Below are 26605 nucleotides of genomic sequence, written 5' to 3' on the forward strand. Positions count from 1 at the left end.
TTTTCTCCCAGTACTCCGGTTTCCTCCCACATTCCAAAAACATGCTAGGTTAATTGGTGACTCCAAATTGTTCATTCATTCATTTTCTACCGCTTTTTCCTCACGAGGGTCGCGGGGGGTACTGGAGCCTATCCCAGCTGTCTTTGGGCGAGAGGTGGGTCCAAATTGTTGAATTGTTGAGGTATGAATGTGAGTGTGAATGGTTGTTTTTTCTATATGTGCCCTGTGATTGGCTGGCCACCAGTCCAGGCTGTAACCCGCCTCTCACCCAAAGACAGCTGGGATAGGCTCCAGCACAACCGTCACCCTCGTGAGGATAAGCGGTATGAATGAATGAATGAATTCATCATAATACATAATACAGTATACTAGTATATTCATACTATTCATCAACTACACCACCCTCTGTTTTGTTTTGTATTTTTAACTAACCTTTTTGTACTGATTAATAATTTATTCCAAGTATGTCAGCATTATTAATAATTTATACCTGATTCATTTACAAAAAACAAGCGTCACCTTCATTGTCCAGTATCTAGGTATTTATTACACTGGTTGAATTTTTGGCTACAAAGTCATTGAATCAATTTAAAGTGACTGAATCGTTTTAAATGAATTGTCCTTGAATATTGTCCTTGAATTGTATCGGCAACCACGAATCAAAAAATGACCATTGCCCAAAGCCAAAGGTCACATCAGTCCCCCCTTTTCAAAGCTGTCTCAGAAAATGCCTGTTACAATGCAATATTAAAATAATCTGAGATTTCCAGAAAAAAGTTGTAAATGTATTGAAAAAAAGAAAGAAGAGCAGTTGAGATGTTGACAAGTCACACTGTAATACAACATCCACGCCAGCAACAGAACAGCACTACAAGTTGCAGGAAACTTGTCTGTTGGAAAAGCGCTGGGTTAGCTGTTTAAAAAATAATAATGGAGAATAAATATTCAACACAAAGACTTGCATGCGTTGAACATTTGTGCTGACACATCACTTTCTTGTGCAATTGATATGGCCTGATTTAAAATGTATAGCCCGAATGTACAACTAATTCTATTCAAATGTTTTATTGATCAACATCAGCAGCCACAAACACACACACTGACACACACACACGCGCGCACACACACACACACACAGTTTTTATGAGTAACAAAGAATGTTCTGGCTAAAGTGTGTTTGCACATGTGGACTGATGGTCTCTCACAAACCCAGTGGTTCTGTGGATTGTACTTGACCAACTATTTTTAAAAGTCTCTGAAATTAGCAGGGGGCGGCACGGCGGTCGAGTGGTTAGCGCGCAGACCTCACAGCTAGGAGACCAGGGTTCAATTTCACCCTCATCTCTGTATGGAGTTTGCATGTTCTCCCCGTGCATGCGTGGGTTTTCTCCGGGTACTCCGGTTTCCTCCCACATTCCAAAAACATGCTAGGTTAATTGGCGACTCCAAATTGTCCATAGGTATGAATGTGAGTGTGAATGGTTGTTTGTCTATATGTGCCCTGTGATTGGCTGGCCACCAGTCCAGGGTGTACCCCGCCTCTCGCCCAAAGACAGCTGGGATAGGCTCCAGCACCCCAGCGACCCTCGTGAGGAAAAGCGGTAGAAAATGAATGAATGAATGAATGAAATTAGCAGAATACGACCCCTTGAAAATATCCAAATAATAATTTTATTTGGAAGGGGGGGGATTATGTTGGTATGTCAGTTTATGTGTCATATTGCTAACCTGCGAGTTAAATCTCAGCTGGCAGACACTGCAGGAGACGTGCTTGCGCTTGGCAGCGGGTGGGAGGCCAAGGGTGTGATGCAGGACGGCCTTCTGGACCGGGTCCATCTGGAGGACAAGCAGGGGAGACACAATAGTGGATGGAGGTTAATTGAAGATCTCTGTGAATCAGACTTCACAGTGCGATGAGATATAACAGGTTGCGCATCGACAAGTGCTTTGTGGTTGGACCCAAATACCCAAAATACACACTGGTCATAGTCCAGGAGACCACAGACTGGCAGAGATGCAGAAGGACAGAACAAACCACAGTGTGGACAATGTGCTGACAAACAAGAACCCTAGACCTATTTATGTAACGGATACCATCTGGTGCAGCTGTGTGAAAATATGTTGGTAAACATCACTGCCAGATGCCTTCGGAGTTGCGCTGGACATCGAGTTGACAGCTGGGGCTTGTGGCTCGATGGCTAGCACGCTGAACTCGCTTTCGGTGGAACCTGGTTGGAGTACCTGGTTTTGTGCAGGAGTGGACCAGATGTGTTCCATTACAGTAATCCCTTGTTTATGGCAGATTAGTGCAGAGGATTCCTTGTTTGTAAATGAAATATTTTCAGACTTAGAGCACAGAAAACATGTGTCAGAATGTCTAAGTATAGTTTTTAACATGAGAGCTCTCTAGACATTATATAACACCCCTACAGTCAACATTAAAGCCAGTATAGTAAACATAATAACACATTTAAGACATATGTAAGTGAGATGGCTTGTGTATAATCACCCAACATGACAGTAACATTACTGACACCTAGTGACCAGTGTAAAATACTACATATCATCACAACGTCTAGGAATGCATCTTCTGAATGCCTTTTATTTTAGCTCTTTTAGCTATTTTGTGCTTTAAAATGCTTAATTTAGTTTAAAGAGGGGCTTTTTTTTTAAATCTGAATATTCTTAGACTAACAATATGCTGTATTCAACCACAAAACAGTAACGTTTATTCATTCATATATTTTTAAGTGAAGGCCGCAAAAAAGGTTGTTACTGTGCATACGCGATAAAATACTTTGCCATCTTGACCTGAAATAATTTCCATGTGGACAGCCTCTCGGTGTCTTCCACATGACAAGATAATGCAAACAAGCTAACTCCGTGAACAGCATGCTGGTTGCATGCTGGTTGCAACCTGTTAGTGTGATCCAAGTAACTGCTTTAACGGGCCTGATTGCAGACTTTCAGAATTCCCTGGCGATGTCTGATCGAGTTTCATACCTATATCCATCCGTGATGAATTCCGAATGATGTCCAGGTGCAGTCGGAAAGAGTTCCCACAGACAGATGAAACGATGAAATTAGGTTTGACTGGGCGGACACGTTCATATTCATGTTGGGGAAAGAGACAAGATGTCAAATGGTTTCGACAGCTGCTGTTTATGTACCAGCAGAGGAGGATATTTAACGCATATACAGCATAGTTAGCCATCTAGCTATGTCCATCATTCCATTTTGAAAGAAATGTATGCTGAACAGCTGGGGCGTGAGTACAAAGCCTTGAGGAACTCCACTCCACCCTGTCAGTCAGTCTATTAAGCCATCCATCTGCGCCCACATCTAAAAAGCGCCTTAAAATGATTGGAGTTCTGCGTCTCCGTACAGCGAATACCAGTGAACTGCATGAAAAATCTCTCTATTCAGCAAGACGGGTTTTTGGCGTTACGCAACTGCAGCTCTCACCCAAAACTTTGAAAAGGGAGCAGTTGTGGAGGTGTGTGACACATGGAGTTGGCGGGGCGTGTTGGCGGCACGGAACCAGACGTAGCTCAGCATGCGGGGAGACCAGAGCTCGCACTGTGGAAAGGTAGCGCCAGTTAAAAACATCTGGGCCATGACAGAAGGGATGACCTGTTGTTAGAAGCACGCTCTGGCCTCCAAATGTTTTTTTTTTTTAAACATTCTCTCAAGCGTGCTTACATGTGGCCCGAAGACACGGCAGCAGCATCAGGACCGACTCATGGAAACATCCGTCATTAGAGGATTGAACAGAGGATTTATTATTTTTGGCTGGATTGAGTTGCTAATTTACCCACAATGCAGTGAAGGATTTCAACCTACACCTACATCTAAATTTTTTCATTCATTCATTTTCTGCCGCTTTTCCTCACGAGGGTCGCAGGGGGTGCTGGAGCCTATCCCAGCTGTCTTCGGGCGAGAGGCGGGGTACACCCTGGACTGGTCACCAGCCAATCACAGGGCACATATAGACAAACAACCATTCACACTCACATTCATACCTATGGACAATTTGGAGTCGCCAATTAACCTAGCATGTTTTTGGAATGTGGGAGGAAACCGGAGTACCCGGAGAAAACCCACGCATGCACGGGGAGAACATGCAAACTCCACACAGAGATGGCCGAGGGTGAAGGGTGGAATTGAACCCTGGTCTCCTAGCTGTGAGGTCTGCACGCTAACCACTCGACCGCCGTGCCGCTTCCCTCTAAATTCAGTCATGTACCATTTCATTCCTTCATGGTGTGTTCAGGGCTCATCTGCAGAGTGGGGAAAGTGTTTTGGTTGCCATCAGCCACCCACTGAGCTGCACGCGGGACACGCCTGCAGGCGACAAAACTGCCGCCGCCACTGCTGGGACAAATGAAGCGCTGTACTCGCATAATCACGTCTGAACCCCCGCACGCGTCACAAAGCATCCCATGCTCGCTTTTCTGCAACATCACTCAGTCTAATCTGCCTAATCACTTCCTGTGTGATTGTACAGCACTCCTATCGCACGGGGGGTGGGGGGGGGGGGGGATAAAGGGAGCCTCTCTCCTCGCTCTGTGGCGCTCAAACCTGTCAATCACCCGATGAGCTGCCTGACTTGAAGCAGCCCCAGGCGGGAGGAACACTAAGAAGCTGCAATCACATACAAGAACTTGTTTTTGCAGAATTGTGTCAAGGGAAACAACATCCTATCGTGGTTCTCAATTATTTTCTGTCACTCCCCAATATTTTTTTCACGCCCCCCCGATTTGAAATATTACTGAAAAGCTGTAATCTGTACAAACCACTGTATGAGTTGCTGGCACCAGCATGAATAAACACATCGAACCTGCCAACCTTCAATAAATTTTATTATATAGTTCCCCCCGGATCTTACGCCCTCCCTGACACCTCAACAGACTCCCCCCAGGGTGGCCTGCCCCATTTATGAAAAGCACTGTCCTACATAAACCAGGGAGTAGCCTAAAAACACATGGACATTCCTCCATTTATGCCTTAAATGATTTATTTTCGGGCGGCACGGCGATCTAGTGGTTAGCGCGCAGACCTCACAGCTAGGAGACCAGGGTTCAATTCCACCCTCGGCCATCTCTGTGTGGAGTTTGCATGTTCTCCCCGTGCATGCGTGGGTTTTCTCCGGGTACTCCGGTTTCCTCCCACATTCCAAAAACATGCTAGGTTAATTGGTGACTCCAAATTGTCCATAGGTATGAATGTGAGTGTGAATGGTTGTTTGTCTATATGTGCCCTGTGATTGGCCGGTGACTAGTCCAGGGTGCACCCCGCCTCTCGCCCGAAGACAGCTAGGATAGGCTCCAGCACCCCCGCAACCCTCGTGTGGAAAAGCGGTAGAAAATGAATGAATGAATGAATATGTCTCAGTTTTTGTACAGACGAAAAAAATGGTTTGTTTTCCCAAGTATCATTCCGTGTAATGAAGTACCCAAACAAAGACTCACTTTGGAACATGAACCCCCGTCTTCGCAAGCATGATAGTGCAAAACATTACATACGCACTTTTCATAAAACAAAGGAACCCACTTCATTTTGCACAATGAAATGAAAACGTAATCTTTATAATGTCAATTGACTTTGCTTGACTGCTATTGTTTTTTTACATTTGGTAACAGTGGAAAGTGGTTAGCATGCACGCCACACAGCTAGGAGACAAGAGTGCGATTCCACCCTCAGCCATCTCTGTGTGGAGTTTGCATGTTCTCCCCGTGCATGCGTGGGTTTTCTCCGGGTACTCCGGTTTCCTCCCACATTCCAAAAACATGCTAGGTTAATTGGTGACTCCAAATTGTCCATAGGTATGAATGTGAGTGTGCATGGTTGTTTGTCTATATGTGCCCTGTGAGTCCATGGCGTGCCCCTCCTCCAACCCGAAGACAGCTGGGATAGGCTCCAGCACCCCCGAGACCCTCATGAGGATAAGCGGTAGAAAATGTATGAATGAATGAATTTGGTAACGGCAATTATGCTTCTTCTTCTTTCTCTTTGGGCTTTTCCCTTCAGGGGTCGCCACAGCAAATCAATCTCCTCCATCTGCATCTGTCTCTCTCACACCAACTACCCTCATGTCCTCCTTCACTACATCCATAAACCTCATCTTTGATCTTCCTCTACGCCTCCTACCTGGCAGCTCTAAACGCAGCATCCTTCTACCAATACATTCACTATCTCTCCTCTGGACATGTCCCAACCATCTCAGTCTGGCCTCTCTGACTTTATCTCCAAGGCCTCTAACATGTAATGTCCCTCTGATGTACTCCTTCCTGATCCTATCCATCCTGGTCACTCCCAATGTGAACCTGAGCATCCTCATCTCTGCTACCTCCAGTTCTGCTTCCTGTCTTGTCCTCAGTGGCACTGTCTCTAGACCAAACAACATGGCTGGTCTCACCACAGTTGAGGTGGTGATACCTCAATTATGCAGTTACGGCAATTATGCATTGGGCCCAAATGGAGTACTGACCCAACCGATCCTGAAGATGAGATTAGATTAGATGTATTGAGGGGAATTCATAGTCAATGACCGTACCTTACATGGACAATAGTACAAAGACAACAAAGCATATCCTGTACCGTAACAGTAATGACATACAATCAGCATGACAAATAACGGCAACAGTGACAGTACAGTAGCAGGTCAGATCAGCGGGGCCCGCTATTCAGGGCGGCTATGGCTTTTTCCAAGACAGGCCCTCCTGAACTTAATTGATCTGTATCTTCAGCCTGAGGGAAGATGGTCCTGTTTTTCTAGAAAAGCCTTAGATTGGATATTATTATGAATAGACTAGAATAGTTATTGATCGCACCGTCTGACACGAGAAAATTGCAGAGAGGGTTGTACTATATAAAAATACACGCAGTTAAGAGGACATCATTAAAAATATTTCAGCCTCCAAGCATTTTGGGTTTTTCTGGCTAAAACGCCTAAAAGTAATTCCTAAAGTAAATGTGAAGCTGTCATTGAAGCATTAGGACTAGAGTCATGGCTTTGGGCTTCCTTGGAACCTTCTTTTATCCCCAGCAGTCAGAATGTGTGAAAATGCTACTGACACTGATTTAATATGTGTCAATACACTAAGAAGAATATTTTTGGTAAGGACTGGAAAACACAATGGGGGCATACTTACTGTATGCCATTTCAAATATGACAATAATAGTACAAAACTAGAGTATTTTATACAGTTTTTTTCTGAAGTTAGGATCAGACCATTTGTTAAAAATAAACAAACACACTGAAGGAATTTAAGGGTGTGTTTGCGGTCCTTTTGGCCCAAGGGATGGAACTGTTTGTTAGTCTGCTTGTCTGGGGCTTAGTTGACCTGAAGCGTCTTGCAGAGGGCAGCAGGTCAAACAGGTGGTGGGTGGGGTCCTAGTCATGGTTGATTTTATTGCTGCAGAAGAATCTGGATATGTCGTCCAGGGAGGCCAGAGGGCAAAGGTTCTTCTTGAGGACACACAAGAAGTGAAAATGCACCCAATTGCTGTGTAGGTGAAGAAATAATAATTTCCCAAAGTAAGAATATTTGACAAAACAATAATTGGATTTTTGCCAGATTATTTTGATTAGTGTAAGTCCTGGGTGTCTAAAAGGTTTTATTCTCTGATGAGTATTTTTTAGTGGCCCTTGGCAAATTATATTGAAAAATAAGTGAGATAAGCAATACAATTGATGCTTTACTATCACGAATTTAGGAAATTTAGGGGAAATGTTATCTGATTTCTGATGACCTACTGTATTTTTGGATTTACCCCCCAAACCCCCTTCTAAAAAAAACAAAATTACTTTTTAAAAATTTACTAAATATTTTTTATTTATGATTCATCATTTAATCCAATAATTCATTAAAAAATAAATGTTTAAATAATTGCTAATAGTAATGGTTTTATTTAATTTGAACATGCATCAGATTACAATTGAGTGCATCACATAATCAGTTACATTTGTTCACTTCCTGCTTTCCATAATACAGTTTAAGTTTATTTATTTATTTATTTATTTATTTTTTTAATAATGCACCTCGTACTTTGGTAAGAGGGGATATGAGCATCCAATGACATAATGTGTACCATAGTAAGTGTCAATATAGTGATATATATAGCACATCATGACTGGTTCAAGACTCTTCATTCTTGTATTTAGCAAACATCAACTGCTTGTATTGTTTCTTGAATTGGCTCATTGTTGTGCATTGTTCGAGGGTCTTACTTATTTTATAACAAAATTGGATTAAAACATTTTAATATTCAAATTTGAAATGGAAAACGTATTAATTAATAATATTATATAATTAATTATAATTAATAATTCTAATAATATATTTTTGACTAAAAGTAAGCATCTTTGCAGGGATTCACTATACTGACCTACACAACGCATTGGTTTGAGAATCTTTAATGTACTAATGCATGAATGTGCCCCCCCCCCCCACAATTGTTCATTGGCCGTCATGGAAACATGTTTCAACAGCCCTGGTTTAATCTAAAATGTTACTCAGCCAAGACTTCAAATATGATGCAAATATTGTATGCCATATTGGTAGACAGTTCTAGAACTGAACAGAAGGAAAGTGGTGTAAAATTAAAAATATACATGTTCACGTTCATACGTTTTTTTTTCCCCCACCTTGTGGGAGGTTTGGAGTCGCCTGAATGGCGTTCTATTTATCTTATTACGTGCAGATGTTTTGAGACAGCTCTTGGATCTCTTGTATTGGATGTCAGGGTTGTCTGGCGTATGCCTGCAGGTAGAAGGAAATATTTGGATACTTTTTTCCTTCCATCTTATAATCTAAATCAAATCTCTCCTCACCGCCGCCCGAGGTCATCTCCTTTGGCGCGTCTGATTCTCGCAGACATGCGGCCATCAGGGGAGACCATGGCAGCATGCTGACAGCGATGGAGCTAAGCGGCCTCATTTAGCGGATGTCATGCGACAGCCCACAGAAGGCCTGTCCGTCTGAAGGTCCGACGCTCACCCGATGCCGCGGGATACGTGACAGGAGGAGACAGTGATGAGCCGCCACGAGCCGACGACACCGTCTGACTTTTACAGGAGACAACTGATGGGAAGGACAAAAACAAACAGTGATCTTTGCGAAGGAGGCACCAGCTGAGGCACAGCGCGTGACGATACAAAAAAAAAGCCACCTTTAAAACACCCAGCAAAAAGCCAGGGAATCAATTACTTGACATTTTGTTCAATTCGCGTGTCTGAGGAATCGATATGTCTTACTGGGCCTAAAACAACTGAACATTGACCACCAATCTTTCATTTCTGCTGTTTGCTTTATTGCTATTGACTTTCATCATTTGAGTGTTTGGCAGCGCCGATTTCATTCTAATACAGCAAACATTCAAATACGTATTGATGATACTTCATCAATATAAGCTCTCAACTGTTTTTCTATATAACAAGATTTTCTTTGTCGCCCCATTTTGCTCTTTATTAGAATTCAAGTTTGTTTTTATATGTTGCTAATCAAATTGAACCCTTGAAGCCTGCAAATTACTTTCATTTCAAATTGTTTTATTGCCTCCGTGCATCATTTTCTATACCGCATATCCTCATCATGCTGGAGCCTATCCCAGCTGTCTTCAGGTGAGAGGCGGAGTACACCCTGCACTGGTCGCCAGCCAATTACAGGGCACATATAGACAAACAACCATTCATACGAGGCACCAGTTAACTTGCATGTTTTTGGAACTTGGGAGGATAAAACCCAGACACGCACTCGGAGAACATGCAAACTTGCGAACATTCGAACTCCGGTCTTTCCGATGTCCTGACTGTGTGGCCAACATTCAACATGCCAACCACTCGCCTACAGTGCGGCCTAAAACCAACTATTTGAGCTGTTATTGACCTCTATTTTTTGTCAATCTGGCCTTTGGTATATTTCCTTTCTGGTTGGTGATTGTCATTTTTCGTCTCTCTTTAAATGTCAATGTGTTTTATCAAATGTGAATGTCTTTCACTTTTTGTTAATGTGTTTTTTGAAATAATCAATTGACTTTTGTTAACATGAATGTCAATTTGTTTCACTTTCTGTTCGTGTGAAATTAAGTTTGTGTTTTTATGAAATATACATGTATTTCAGGTTTTGTTTTTTTTAATGTTTCCTAAATTGTTCATTTGTTTTGCATTTTTGTTGTTTTTTCAGAAACGTTGACTTTCTGTTCATGTGTTTTCTGAAATGTTAATTAAAAAATTTTTTTTGCTCACGTGTGTTCATTCATTCATTCATTCATTTTCTACCGCTTTTTCCTCACGAGGGTCGCGGGGGGTGCTGGAGTCTATCCCAGCTGGGAGGCGGGGTATACCCTGGACTGGTAGCCAGCCAATCACAGGGCACATATAGACAAAAAACCATTCACACTCACATTCATACATATGGACAATTTGGAGTCACCAATTAACCTAGCATGTTTTTGGAATGTGGGAGGAAACCGGAGTACCCACGCATGCACGGGGAGAACATGCAAACTCCACACAGAGATGGCCGAGGGTGGAATTGAACCCAGGTCTCCTAGCTGTGAGGTCTGCGCGCTAACCACTAGAACACGGTGCCGCCCCACATGTGTTCAGAAATGCAAATTTTATTTTTTTTTGTTCTGAAATATTGGTGATTTACATTTGGTTAAAGTGTTTGTTCCCCAACTTTTCTTTAAGCTTCCAGCTTTCTGAGTCCCGAAATGATGACTTGTCATAAATGCTCCCATTAACGCTTCTTGACGATCACCTGCAGTCTACAAAAGCAAATAACCGCCAGGATAATGAATTAGTATTATCATTGTTTGTGGTCTCACACCCCACATACAGTAATACAGTAAGTCAGATGTGTCTGTGATCAAAAGACGTACTTAAGCTCTTTTTGGACACACGCCTGTCTTTGCTACCATTCATTACAAGTATAATAATTAACAAAATAAATTCATATACCTATCCATGCAGTGGAGGAGTAGGTGCGGTGCGGTCCGAGAGCTTTGCTCAGCGCCGCCGGCCTGGCTTTCTATTGGCCAAAGCGGGATGAATTGCCTGTCACAAGTAATCCTCGCTGTTAGGTGTCTGCTAATTACCTTCGGTGCCTGACCCGCGTGCTTAGTCCATCATGAGCCGCTGTCACTGGATTAGCAAGTCAGATCTGAGGGGTTAGGTCTTCCAGGTATGACACAGACAAAATGAAAAGGATCCATTCGCTGATGGATAATTACAGCTCAATGATGAACATGACAACGACTCAGCAGGTATGAAAGGGCAAAACGCTTGCTTTCACAAGAACGAGAACAGGTCCAACAAATAAACCTATCCTGAAAGGCTTTAGTAGTAGAAAAAAACAACATAAGAACATAAGAACGCTGATGAGACGTTATGACTGCAGTAAGTGTCTGTGGCTTCAATAGAGCTGAATGATGGAGTGTTGCAGGTTGTGTGTCTTGTCAAAGTAAAGCTACTTGTGATGATAAAATGATGAGTGAAGGTAGTGAAAATAGATGCTGAATCGTTTGAATTGAAGTGTTGCCCCGTTCAATTCCTGTCCTTATATTCCATTCTGCATCCTTGTTTTCCAGCAGGTACCAATGTTCTTTCTGCTCTTCCCCACTGACCCTCTCCCAGCAGCATGTTCCATCAGGATGATATATTGAACCCCCCCACTCCAGGCCATTTGGCCGCTTGGCCGGTCATCTCCTCTCCAGGCCAAATGAAAGAGAGAAGCGCAGCACCGCTAGCTCCAGTCACACCTGGTCCTGCCGCAAAAGTGCCACAGTGGACTTCTGTTGGCTCTGGGCTGTCACGCAGTCATCATGCTGTCATTGCTGTGATTAAAGATTTATTTGGATTCTTTCTCCAGTGTGTATATCACCCTGGCCTGTGTGACCCGCTCACAAGCATGTTTACCAGGAAGAGTTCACCGCGGGGCGGCATGCACGTGACTGGCGGCCCCACGGGGCCTATGGGTGCTGCTGAGAGGTGTAATTTATTAGAAGTGAGATACCAGAGCACCTCAGGACTGTTCCTGAAATAGCTTTGTCCTACTTATGGATGCTGTGGCTTTTATCAATATTGAATGCGCAACGGACACAAGGTGCAAAAACTAACAAGACCAGCATTCAGAAAAAGGAAAAACATGTCTAAGGCCGGCGCCAGTTGGTGCCAGTTCGCGGCAATGCAATTTGCTGTGGCGCCTAGTGTCGCCAATAAAGTGCCTAGTGGCGTGCAGTGGCTCAAACTGCCTCCCAACTGGCTCGTGGTGGCCCATAACGGCAAAAATTTAATTTGGCGGCAAGAAAATTTCAAAATGTTTAAAATCTTTGTCGCACCGTTTGCTTGATGCAAGTGTCCACCAAGTGGAACCAAATGTCCCAAACAATCCGCCTATTGGAATCCACTGGAATGTAATGGCACGTGCCAAGTTGCTGGGCTCGCGCCAGATTATGTGATTGGCACGTAGTGGCTCACTGTGGCGCCGAATAATAGCAAGATGGCAACATGCCGAGCCAACATTAATTCAGCGCTACAGCGAGCCACTATCGAATTCTTGCTTTTCACTTTTCTAATTAGCCAATGTGCTCCTGGCTTTTCACTTTCGAATTAGTCAATCAACCCCTGGCTTTTTACTTTTCTAGTTTGTCAATCGACTCCTGGCTTTTCACGTTTCTAAATAGCCAATTAGCTCCTGGCTTTTCACTTTCTCCACTACCCATTTGACTCCTGGCATTTCACTTTCTAATTCATCACAAGTACCGTAAAACGGGGTTGTAAGGTACGGCGGGGTAATACGAGACAATTTTCGGGAAAATGTTTTTTGAAAGATTTGTTCAAGAATATATGCTTCTTTTAAAAAAAAAAAACAGCACAAAGCAGCTTTGTCTTTAACATGAAAAGGCAGAATTACATTTAAAACATTTTCCCGAAAATTATCCCTTATTATCCCGAAAATTGTCCCTTATTACCCCGAAAATTGTCCCTTATTACCCCGTCGTCCCTTATAACCCCGTTTTACGGTAACCAATCTGCTCTTGGCTTTTCACTTTCTAATTATTCAATTAACTCGGGCTTTTCACTTTCTAATTAGCCCATTTCACTTTTCCAATTAGCTAATCCTCTCTTGGCTTTTCACTTTCTAATTAGCCACTTGGCTTTTTCACTGTTTTACATGGCCAATGAGCTCCTCGCCATCAGTCTAAGGGTTTATTTGAGTCAGGTCTTGAAAAACCACTTCTTATTTCTTCTTCTTTCATAAGCAGGAACTAGTATGTGTACGTCGCCAATACATGTGGTTTGTACACTCGGGACATGAAAGCGTGGTCTTCCTGCCCTCCCACCTCTGATGAAAAAGTGCAAGCGCAGCTTTAAGAAAATGTACCTTGACACGGAGTTTACTCAAGTGTTTGCCTCTGAGTGTAGAAGTGCAACGTCAGACAAGGCAACGTCATCTCCTTTATAAATCCTCATCTGTTGGACCACCGAAATGCCAGTGGATGGAGTTCGATTGTGTTTTTGCAAAAATTCCCTTATAAGCTAATTTCTAATCCATCATGCCACCATGCGGCTCGAGAGGGGGAGGGCGCGGAATAGGAGGTGTCTCGCCGTGACAGCGTTCAATGAAAACTAAGATTAAACGATTTATCTTCCCATAATATTCCATCATGAATCTCAAACAAGGCTGCTAGCACTGTAATGAGAGAAGAGCTGTGTGGACGGCTATTGGATTTCCAAAAATCGATGTCCTCGGACGAGAAACAAAGCACGAGCCACATGCAAATGATGAATGTTAACAAGGAAACGTGCACTGTGTCCCTCAAAGACGCTTCCTGGCTTCTACGTCCAATGAAGGTGAGCATATTGTGCTTTTTCAAAGACGACGCTTGCCAGGGAAAGGCAGACGTCTAACGTTGATACAATATCGATTGTTAACAACACAACAAAGACAAAACAAGAATCCTAATAGGTCTACCTCAGCAATAGAATTTCTAATGCTATTTTTATATTACTGTAAAATCTGATCTTTTGAATCATTCCAATGGTTTCTAAAGTGAGTTTAGTTTAATTAACTTTAGTATAAATATATACATATATATACATATACATACAAATATACATAACATTTGCTTAAATATGCATATTTTTACACTAATTATAAAAAAAAATGATGATTTATTGATACATTTTGAAAAACTGGAAAATTTGAAGCGCAATGTGGCAGTAGATTTTTATGCCCCATTTTTTTTATGCCCCATAAAACAGTAGAACCCCCCCGGTTCTACTGTTTGTGTTTTAGTGTTTGTCGCTTTCAACAAAGCAATTGAATTAGTAATGAAATAACTCCTTCACATATGTAATTAGTTATCAGTGGAAGTAATTATTGTGTTACTTTTTTTTAATATCCTCAAATATGTAAACAAATTTGGCTTTTATTTCACTTCTTTAGCAAAACACAAGGAGGAAGTGTTTTCCTAACAGTGAACAACCACAACTCTTATTGACTAGCTATTTAGCTTCCTGTGTAGCATTAGTGAACAATGGCGGCTGTAGCCACATCCAGATGGCTGATATTGGTACCAGTGCATAATAACATTTCAATATCGGTGATTGTAATGCTGGAATATAGTAATTAATTATATTAGTGATGAATTATTAGATGACTACTAACACATAGCTGTGGATGACAGAGGCATTCAACCACTTTTGTTTGGTTTCTGACTGGACTAAATATGCAAGACAACTTTTAAGAACTTTAGACAAAGTATGACAACATGCTGTCTAACACAGACACAGAAACACCAAACTCGGAAGACCTTTCACTTGAAATAGATGTGCACACACATAGTTTCTAGGTATGCCACCATTTTAAAGAGCAAGTAGCTGGCTGATTCCTAATATCCCGACTACTACTACAACAGTTATGGCCATTGCACCACCTATGACCAAAGTCATAAAAGGAAGCAGATCAAGGTTGCTATTCAGAGATCAATCAGACTTTGCTAAACCTTCGCTGACTGCTAATCGCTCTCTCCAGTCCTTGCTTGTAATTTACTCCTGTTTGAAAAACTCCTAGACTGATTGCACAGCACATGAATGCCGCTGGTGTGGTACACTGAATTGGGGGGGGAATGTGTGTTTTTGAAAATATCTATTTTCGGGTGGACATGGCCTACATTGGAAGTTCAAAACAAGTTCTAAAAATAAATATGTATCATATTTACATATTTACTGGTACAGCATGTACAGTATGTTGGAAACTCTGACACATTAAGAGCCATGCTAGACATCAACAGGGCTCGACAATAACGATGTACCGCTGGCCCGGCGCAAGTTAAAACCAAATTGGGGCAAGTAAATCCAATCAGTGATATTCCCGTCGGGCAAGTGCACTTTGGCATGCCATACTGCCAAGAGTTTTTTTAAAAGCGGTTCTTATTGGGTGTTGGTAAAACACGGACTGCATAATTCCGGTGGTAATTTGCAAACCAATCCTTGCAAATCTTGAAATGGACCAATCAGAATCGTTTATTTAGACCGCGGTCCATAGTCCACAGTCCGTGTTTTACCCACACCCGTTCTTGTTGGCGATCAACCAATCAGCAATGGTTTGACTAGGAAAACATCTATCATGGCGTCCCTGCCAACATGGTCTAATACTTCAACAGCAAAAAGTGATGAACCAGTGCCTCCTAAACAAGTATTTTATTAGCGGCAGCAAATCAAATGATGGCACAGGTGAGTGAATCACATTGCTGTGACAATTTGAAGTGGTCACAATGAAACACCACCCATTAGATCCAATACAAACACAAGCTACAAAATCTAGAGGTTCCATTTCTCTGTGTATTTTTCTCACCTTTGCTTCACAAATTATTGTTTGACCATTGAGCATTTTTTTCTGGATTAAAAACACTTTACTAGTACACAAATGTGCCTATTCAATAATGTTTCATTGTGGTGCACAACTTATAAATATCACTGCTTTCTACGACTACCATGTGTAAGTTAGTATGGCATGCCATGTTAACATACATCTCCACTATTTTTTTTTAAGCACAATGTTTATTCAATCATGAATGCACTTTTATTTATCAAGGCAAAGTGCCTAGAAGTCTCTTGACAATCCAGATTTCCATGCAACGTCATGATCTATGGAGGAAAACAACCACAAGAAATGATAATCATTTCATCTTTATTTGAGATTCTCATGTGATGCCACAAAAATGAGATGATATCATTATGGCAGTCTTTTCATTTTACATGGGGCAAGTTTGGGCAAGTAGTTCTCACCTTAAGGATTCCCCATGGGCAAGTCATTTTTGTTTTTAATGTAGAGCCCTGCATCAAGTTGAGTCCAGCCTTCTAACTCGATGGCTAGCGCTCTCGAACGGGCAGGTTCCATATATATAGAGTGACATTCTGACTGGCAACTACGCCCAATCACAGTAAAAACAGTGACTCAAATGCTGGCCAATTATTGCAGAGTAAAAAAAAACTTGAGGTAATAAAAATAAAACAATGCCTAGATGCCTTTTTTGTCTTTCTAAACTTGCTTTGATGAAGACAGGATCTGACGTGCCAGCGCGCTGTGCCTGTGCATTAGCTTGATGCCGCTTCATAATCAGCTGCATTTCAGAGGCGAGTTGTTGCACGTCATTGAGATTTGACCGTCGGCCTTGTTTCTTTCAACTGCGGGGCATCTCTTTCTAAGAGCGGAGTAGCATGAATGATTTATAGACGACCAGGAAGTGGACAAGCACGACGGCAGCGAGTGAAGGCCAAGGGACCCCCAGGCTGCCTCCAAATGACAGCTCAGTCCAAGAGCCCGTCAGTCACTCGGATGTCCTCGGTCAACTTTATCCTCGGGCTTAATTCTCCCTCTGGGATGGGTTCGCTTTTCAGATAATGTGATTGGGCGGTGCAGAGCAGTGAAACAATGCAGGAGCACAGATGTTGTACTCCCAATAATCACATGCATGGCGTCCAGACCACAGTAAGTGCAGTGGAGAGAGTTCCCACTGTTTCACATACAAGATTGAGGTGAGGTGGAGCAATAAGACTTTATTCATTTCCCAAAGGGAAATTGGTAACACGCCCAGACAAATTTGATTATGTATGCTTCACGTAGTTTGCACTCAAGAGTTTGTGCTCTTTCATGGTTAAATGTTCACATTGTGGCAACTCCTGATGTATTTTTGTGGTTTGGGTCACGGGTGAATGTAGACGCCATCTTTAGGGGCTGGAGATGAATATTTATAGCCTGGATGAGCAACCCTAACATACTTAGATTGAGCGTGAAGTGCTGGTTTGCAGGTTGAACAAAGCAACGTACGATAGAAACATTTCAAGTGAAAAGAGACAAAACCAAAAAAGTGGAACAAACTAAAAGAGAGAATGTGTTGCTCCTCCCTCAAGCTGATAAAATACAAGCGGACAGCTTGAAGCCATTACAGTTATCAGCAGAGTTGTGACTTTATCTCCAAGTCGCCTGGGCAACAGATTCCTAAAGTTGTTGGTTGGAAACCTCACAGGTTGTAAATCTTTTGGAGTTCAAACGATCCCACTCTTGCTAAAGAAACCTCGTGCCTGTTGTTTGGTCTCCACGAAAACATTGGCGCTATTTTGCATGTATGTTTTCTTTCCATTGGCTCTTAAAGGTTTTTTTTATCCCTGCTCTCTTGACACCTTGGTGCAACACTCATGACCTGAACTCCTCCTCATGCCTCAGTCCCACGCCTACCAAACACGCAAACCAAACCACAACATCTACGACATTGCTGTTGTCTTCTAGATGTGGCAGTGTTTCTCATGTCATTTTTAAGATGCTGAAGCAAAATAAATATGTTTAGATATACAAATGAACTTCACCTGTCACCTATTTTTGTGTTTTTCTTTCTTGTCACAACCAAGACGAGCCACTCGGATTAAGAGTCTCCAGAAACAATTGCCAGATTTGCACCGTTGGTGCCGTGAAGCCCAAAGGCCGGACCTGAGGGCGTTGTGTTTACTAACTGCAGACAATCTTGGCACAACATCAGTTGTGGAAATGTGACCATTGCGCCTTTTTTGCCAGACATCGGTGAGCACTGTGGTTCTCTCCACCTCTGTGGATGTGCAGCCTGTCCAAGATTAATGCACCTTTCCCGGCGCGAGCACGCTGCTTCTGGCTTTACGTTTACGTTCACAAAAACAGAGCTTTGGGGAGGGCAGAGAGCGTATCGTATAAGGAACCCCGCTCCTCTGTGACATCACAAAAGAACAGTTTTGAAACGACCTCTGAAACCGAGCGTTTTGAGCCGTCCCGAACTTCTTTCATGGCTCACTTCCAAATGTGCAAACCTCATTATCTGATACTTTGGTATGGTTTAACCTGAGAATATATAAGAAGACAAGATGCATTCACAGTGGAACCTCAGTTAGCATAAGCCTCGGTTAGCGTGTTTTTCGGTTCATGACAAAAATGACTACAGCATTGTGTTATTATACACATCAAGGCAAACTGACACGGCGGTGTCAGTAGCATAAAACTTTGTCGAGCTCCGCCATTAAGGCATTACTCTCCTCCGATCACTGCAACTCTTGCCTGAGTCATTCTATTGGTATCTGTAATCTTTCTTTAATTACTGAGGTTTGTTATTTAAACACCGCTGCACCCATCTTGCCTCTTGTAGCGTCCTTCCCCGTTACAAATGTAAATGGACAAGAGACAGCGGGTTTCCTCCATGTTTTTATAGCGTTATCCATTGTTTCCTATTTGTTGTTTGTATTGCAATGCGATATCATAACAATGGAGGTAATTTGCCTGAGCCTGAGTTAAACCAAAAAAGACCACGAAATTCAAACTGATTGTGGAGCCATGACAATGGAAAAGCAAAGCACAAAAGAACCAGCTCCAAAAATGTGAACCAATAACAGTGGAAAAAGGGGCAACAGAGATGCCCGAAAGCAGATTCAAACCCTGGATCACAACCCCAGGCCACACAGTTTGGAGACCCGAGTTTGATTCCACCCTTGGACATCTCTGTGAGGAGTTTGCATGTTCTCCCGTGCATGCGTGGGTTTTCTCCGGGTACTCCGGTTTCCTCCCACATTCCAAAAACATGCTAGGTTAACTGGTGACTCCAAATTGTCCATAGGTATGAATGTGAGTGTGAATGGTTGTTTGTCTATATGTGCCCTGTGATTGGCTGGCAACCAGTCCAGGGTGTACCCCACCTCTCGCCTGAAGACAGCTGGGATGAACGGCATATAAAAACAGCATATAAAATGAACGTATGGAAAGAGCACGGTCTTGAGTCATCTTTTGTTGTAGGATGACCATTTGGACCATTAAAGCCAACATCCTTTTGTCCATCTCCACCACCGATAAATAAGTAGACAAAGACTGACGCTTGTCAACCATCACTCAGGCAACACTAGACATGGATTGACATGAGCGTTTGTGGTGATTGTTTGATATCAAACTTGCTTTCCGAAAATTCAGTCAAAATTAAATAAATGAGACAAAAACTCTCCAAATGAGCTGTGAGAGATGTTAGTGTGATGGAGGGTTAGTGGAGGGTTAGACCTGGCTGTAAAAGTACCACCAAGTACCCCCAGGAAAAAAAAAACTCTTTTCATCATCCGTGCAGAGCTATGGAAGAAGGAATGGGAAGCATCATCAAGGGAGAGCGCATCAAGACTGCCTCTCTCAGTGGTCGGTGGAGGGTTTAAGAAGCCGCACAGCAAGATGCTAACAGGTGCAAAGACAGCTGGCAGCGTGGCGGTGCCCCCCCCCCCCTGCATCATGTCACCTTTGATCGCTCTCTGCTGTCATGAGCGCTCGCCAGCTTCCTGGAGAGATGCCACTGAAAGGGACTCCACCGGTTGTTTTCGGAGGAAGAAAACAACGGCGTGGAGTCACCGCTTTGTTCTTTTCATTTGATCAGCGCTTCCTGCTCCGAGCCATCCTCTGTTCATGTCAAGAACAAAAGGAGGAGGCGGATGACGGATCTATTTTCTGCCCTGGTAAAGCCAAGGATGGGATTAGGGAATCAGGCAGGAATGCTCCAGTGATGATTCAGTGAAAACATGTGAGTCTTGTAAACCATCAAAATGGTCACATGAGCGCCACGTGATCAGGACGGGGAGGGCTGCAAGGCCCAGATGGAAGAATAACATGAAGGAAAACCTCACATTACCATATTTCAAACTTATAATACCATACTTCCTGTGTATGATTTTTCACATATGCCACTGCCACTAGGAGAAAAATACCATACAATAAAAACCGACTCCCCCTGGATGTCGACGCCTCTCAAACTGGCTGACTGGCATCAATATCAGCAGTTGTCAACATAACCAAAACCGAAACTAGCATGAATACAGAGAAACGTCGGTTTTCGTACGTCCCACTTTTCATATGATTCTGTTTTTGACTAAAATTTTCCCCAAAATGTTTTGTATATCGCCTGAGCTAAACATTGTGCACAACAAATTAATCTCTTTGCCCTTGTAACGTTCAGTGGAATTGGGTCCCCGAAAAAAGCATCCACACATCCAGTATTACTGCAAATAACCCACCATGGGGCCTAAAAAAAACCGACTGAATTAATGAAAGAAGTCATCGCAAAGTAGAAGGTTGTTGTCTCGTCTTCTTGCTATCTTGGCCAAAAAAGGTCTTTCATTCATTCATTTTCTACCGCTGATCCTCACGGGCAGTGCTGGAGCCTATCCCAGCTGTCTTTGGGCGAGAGGCGGGGTACACCCTGGACTGGTCGCCAGCCAATCACAGGGCACATATAGACAAACAACCATTCACACTCACATTCATACCTATGGACAATTTGGAGTCGCCAATTAACCTAGCATGTTTTTGGAATGTGGGAGGAAATTGGAGTACCTGGAGAAAACCCAAGCATGCAGGGAGAGAACATGCAAACTCCACAGATGGCCGAGGGTGCAGTTGTACCTAAACACTTCTCCACCGTGCAGCCCCAAAAAGGGTCTTCAGTAAAGATGAAAAATTGATAAATCAAATCACATCAATAAACCAATACCAATACCTCTCTGCCTCTCTGTCAGTGACAATGAAAAAGAATAAATATCACCCAAATAACAAAGTTGAAATGACAAATACTGTCATTGAATAAATGACATAATAAGAAACCAGCCAGAAGTGAGTGAGAAACTCCTGATCTACTATTCAGCACAAACGCTAACACTCGCTTAGTGATGGCGGGTCCACACCCAAATGGACTGTGATGGAGGTCTGTTCGTGTGTGCGTGCATGTGCACGTGGGACTCCAAAGCAATTTCCCAGCGTGCACGTCAGCATGCACAATCAATAAATCACACTCCTGATTACTCTGCAGGGGGAAATGGACTTTGTATTGTTTCTCTAAGACAAATGTCGGCTGCGGGCGAGACAGATCCTATTTTCAGGCCTTCAGCCGCACGCACACACACTTTCACACACACAAAGTTTGTGTGTTAACCAGAAAGCTGCTGCCCCCTTTTCAAGTTTCTCTTTCATTACACTCCAAAAGGTTCAATTCCATGCGAGCTGCTCTCCTCTATGACTCCATCCATTGCAAGATGGAACTTTATCCTGACAGATCTTCACGGCTCACTTTCTTTTCTCTGTCTTTTTTTCCCCTCAGCTCAACCATGAGTCTGAACCAAAGACCGGCGACACCCCATGACATCTACCTCACCCTAAAGAAAAAAACAACCTTGTTATGCTACATATGACAAAACATTTCCAGTTCCAGTATCAGATTTCTCCTCTCACAGTGCCTTTGGCCAAGTGACAGAATGTTCCACATATTTCTAGTACTAACTCATCATTTACATAACCTCCATATGATTTGACTATAAAGAAGTATGTTTAAAAAGGGTACATTTTCAGTACATTTTCTATTAAAAACACGTAATAATGCTATCCGATACAAGACTCTATGGATGCATGTGGTGACTTCATGGAGGAAAGACTGCATCCTTTTTGCAATGATGATTTCAAAGTTTCTTGCTTCTGTGAGGCATGTAAGCAAGTTCAAGTAAAATGTCTTCTTATTTCATTTTATTTCTATTTCTCTCCATGACAGCCAGTCTTCCCTCTGTTTGCTCTGTTTTTGCAAAGACACGATTAAAATCCAGACTTGCGATAAAGTTTGAGAAGCATCCTTATCAATGCGGAGCTTTGCTCGCTGTGCAATCACGCCCTCAAATAAACCCACCTTTGTTGCAGCGGGGGTCTCGGAGGCACGGCAAAGCCAGCGCAGGCATAGAGGGAAGCTCCGCTTCCTTTAAATCCTTTATAATAACACTGCTGCTATCATCTTGGCGGAGTGTTTAATGTGTGTCGGCACTGCCTTTTCATTTCCGGGGCAAATTGTGTGAGAAAATATGCCTCTTAGTTGCAAAAAAAAACTTCCACTAAAAGAAAGACGTGGGAAAAGAAGACGCACACATTCCTGATCAAACTTTAAAGACCAGTTGAAAAAATTGCAAGAATTTAAGGAGGTTCTAAGTAGAGCTTCAAAATGGGAACAAGACAAAAACATTTTTGAGAAAGTAATTTATTGCACACAAGCATTAAGGTGAAATAGGCTGTTCAGAAAAAGAAATAAAATGTTGAAAAAAAGAACTCGGTAATGAGTAGCTACCGCATTTTTGCTAATTTCTTTGGTATGCTTGATACCACAGTGTTTCCACATGGTAAATGGAAATGTTGCTCCAGGTGGAGCTTCACACAGGACTTCACACTGTCTGGAACTGATGTCCTTTTTTGTAACCTCCCATTGTCACCCATCTGCAAATGTTCCAAGTTGGATTTAGATGAGGGGAACATGCTGGATAATTCCAAAAGAGTTATTCCTTCCTCTGGAAGAGTCCTTTGTCAGGCGGGTATGTTGAACTGCAGCGTAGTCGTGTTGAAAAAGCCAGTCATTACCACACAGACGAGGGCCTTCAGTCATGAAGGCATCATCTCCAGATATCCTGTTGCTGTTTGACGCCCCTGCACAACCCGAAGTTGCATTGTTCCATTGAACATCTCAGGTGGGATCTCCATGTCATGCCAGCAACATCAGGACTGTTAAGGTTCAATGTCCCATGCTTGATGCTCTCATGCAAATTGCAAATGGAAAAATTTTTTGCGTTGAAGAACGTGAGGCCTTCAAAGACCTTTTTTTTGCCTTCTGGACTGCACTCAGCTTGCAATTGGCCACCTTAAATACCCTATACCAGGGGAACTGTGCTGTCTCCTGTTCTGTTTACTCTGTACACGTCCCACTTTAAGTTTAACTCTGACTTCTGAATGGACAGGAGGATGAGTACATAAAATGAATCCAGTACTTTATATCAACTGGTGCGATTCAAACCACCTGCACTTCAACACCACCAAGACCAGGACTTCAGGAGAAACAGGACACACCATTAAAGGTGACCATGTGTAGGTAGTTCATGCCTACAAACACATGGGAGTGCATCTGCATGATATACATACTGAACTGGCAACATACAAGAGATGCTTTGTGCAGGATCGGGCAGATACTACATCTGTACTTCTTCAGAAGGCTGGCGCCCTTCAACATATGCAAGTTGCTGCTACAGATTTTCTACCAGACTGGTAGAAACCCATTACAGCAGATGAGTCAAAAACCTCACCCATCTCTAACCTGGAGGTTCGACTATAAAAAGCACGTGCAAGGGTATGCAGATGAGGTTCTGCCACATCTACCAATAGCAGGTAATTGGAAGCTAAGCTTAAGAAGAAGATGTATGAGAGTTCCTATCAGCCACTAAGGTTCTTGGTATCGTTACACAATTAGCGATGAACTCCTGAACCTCTCGTCTTCCTTCCCTGTGGGCTGATCTCCATTTCCTTCCACCGCCTCCGTCATTCTCCAGCTGTGCTCAACACATCCAACCTTCTTTGAAATTGAACCACCCTCATATTTCAAAAGGAAGATACCAAGGTGTAAAATATATATGCATAATACATATAATGTACTGTATATAGGTATATATTTTTTTAAATCAATTTTGCTTCTTTGTTTTGGAGCCGATCACAAGGTTTTGATGACTGTGCTGATTCCAAGCGCAGCCTGCCTCATATTTCCTCGTAATGACTTTGGAAATGGAAATCAATCGAGAGCACACTAGAGGGAGTGCACTGATTCAAAAATCCACATTTCAAATTTGCACAATTAAAGAGTTATAAATTTAGACATAGAGAAGAGGTCGGATCAGATAAACTTTGCTTCTTCCTGCTGCTTCTTGGACCAAAAAGATGTACTGTCGTAACTCGCAAATTTGCTCTTACAATTTTGTGGCTTCACTCTTATAGCAGTTTTTCAAAAATATATTCATCAATAAGCCATGCTATTTTGTGGTTGAATACGGCCTTCATCAAAACATTTGACGAATATGACAAATTTTTGCCCTAAATGAAGCATTTTCAAGCATTAAAATGGCTAAATGAAGTAAAATACAAATAAGGCATTCAGAAGACCCACTGAATGTGATGAAATGTAGTATTCTACACTGGTCAGTAGGTGTCAGTGTTACATTGATGAGACAATAGACACGACAGGAAGTGCTGTACAGACACCGGAAGCCAGCATGTTCTCCCCGTGCATGCGTGGGTTTCCTCCAGGTACTCCGGTTTCCTCCCACATTCCAAAAACATGCTAGGTTAATTGGCCACTCCAAATTGTCCATAGGTATGAATGTGAGTGTGAATGGTTGTTTGTCTATATGTGCCCTGTGATTGGCTGGCGACCAGTCCAGGGTGTACCCCGCCTCTCGCCCAAAGACATCTGGGATAGGCTCCAGCAGGCCCACAACCCTCTTGAGGATAAGCGGTATGGAAAATGGATGGATGGATGGTAGATTCTAAAAACTACGAATAAAACCATGTGGAATTTTGTACTAGTATGTGAAATAACTGTAAATATGTCTTATATTTTAGATTCCTCAAAGCTGACACAAGGGCTGCAACTGATGATTATTTTAATAACCGGATTATTTTTTCGATTCATCAATAAATCTGTTATTAAAAAAGTGCATGAATTGACTTTTTCCTTCCCCAAAATCATAGCAAAGAGAATGAGAAAGAGGACACCGAAAATTGAAGTAGAGAAGATTAAGATTAAGATTAAGATATGCCTTTATTCGTCCCTCAGTGGGGAAATTTGTATTGCACAGCAGCAAGAGTACAGAGTCAGTTAAGCAGTACAAAATACACAATATAGAAAAATAAACAATATAAACGACCCAAGTATTAACAAAAATCAACAGTTTTTCCCAGAGTTATATACAATACAGTATGTAGATAATATGAGACGAGATGAGATATATGACCAGTCTATACACTGAGATCTTGTTAGGGAGTTAATATGAGGCATTATGGAAACACTTCACATAGAACTTAGTATATTGCATTTAGAGCCCTTAATATTGCACATGGAGGTTGATCAGATATTGCACAGTGAATGGGGTCTGGAGTAACTATACTGAATGTAAAAAGCAAAGTATTACACAGATGTACATAGCAGTGTAGAAGTCTATTGGGAGCAGTGCTGGTTGTACAACCTGACAGCTGCAGGAAGAAAAGACCTGCGATATCGCTCCTTCACACACTTGGGGTGAAGCAGTCTATCGCTGAAGGAGCTCTCAAGTGCTGTCAAAGTGTCCTGCAGGGGGTGGGAGTCGTTCTCCAACATGGATGATAGCTTAGCCAACATCCTCCTCTCTCCCACCACCTCCACTGGGTCAAGAGGGCAACCCAGTGCAGAGCTGGCCTTCCTGATGATCTTATCCAGTCTCTTCCTATCCGCAGCCGAAATGCTGCTGCCCCAGCAGACCACTCCCTGGAAAATGGCTGAAGCCACAACAGAGTCATAGAACGTCTTGAGGAGTGCCCCTTGCACTCCAAAAGACCTCAGTCTCCTGAGCAGATAGAGTCTGCTCATGCCCTTCCTGTAAAGTGCTTCCGTGTGATGAGTCCAGTCCAGTCTATTGTTGAGATGAACACCCAGGTACTTGTAAGATGTCACCATCTCAATGTCCATTCCCTGAATGTTCACTGGTGTTGGAGGAGAGTGGATGCGCCTGCGGAAATCCACCACCAGCTCTCTGGTTTTCCCCGTGTTGATCTGGAGGCAGTTCCGCTGGCACCAGTCCACAAAGTCCTGTGTCAGTCCTCTGTACTCCAAGTCGTCCCCATCTGTGATGAGGCCAACAATTGCAGAGTCGTCAGAGAACTTCTGCAGGTGGCAGGTTGGTGTGTTGTAGGAGAAGTCTGCTGTGTAGAGGGTGAAAAGGAACGGAGCCAGGACCGTTCCCTGCGGAGCCCCCGTACTGCAGACAACTGTGTCGGACACACAGTCCCGTGTCCTCACATACTGTGGACGGTTGGTGAGGTAATCCAGTATCCACGATGTGAGGTGCAGGTCCACCCCTGTGTTCTCCAGCTTGTCCCTCAGAAGTGCTGGCTGGATGGTGTTGAACGCACTGGAAAAATCAAAGAACATGATTCTCACCGTGCTCCCAGGTTTCTCCAGGTGAGAGAGCGCTCTGTGCTGGAGGAAGATGACAGCGTCGTCCACC

The 26605-nt window shown here is 42.9% G+C and overlaps 1 protein-coding gene across 4 annotated transcripts in view; it reads right to left on the reverse strand.

Moving 5' to 3' along the window:
- znf385d (zinc finger protein 385D) overlaps positions 1-26605 on the reverse strand; it is a 72677-nt gene that overhangs the window by 24757 nt on the left and 21315 nt on the right. For all 4 annotated transcript variants that reach the window (XM_058053389.1, XM_058053388.1, XM_058053390.1 and 1 more), the window contains one exon: positions 1729-1836. In XM_058053389.1, coding sequence (XP_057909372.1) covers positions 1729-1836 — 108 coding nt within the window. The remainder of the gene's footprint in view (positions 1-1728; positions 1837-26605) is intronic.

The sequence above is a fragment of the Doryrhamphus excisus genome, chromosome 17 (genome assembly GCF_030265055.1).
Source record: "Doryrhamphus excisus isolate RoL2022-K1 chromosome 17, RoL_Dexc_1.0, whole genome shotgun sequence".
Classification (NCBI taxonomy): Eukaryota; Metazoa; Chordata; class Actinopteri; order Syngnathiformes; family Syngnathidae; genus Doryrhamphus; species Doryrhamphus excisus.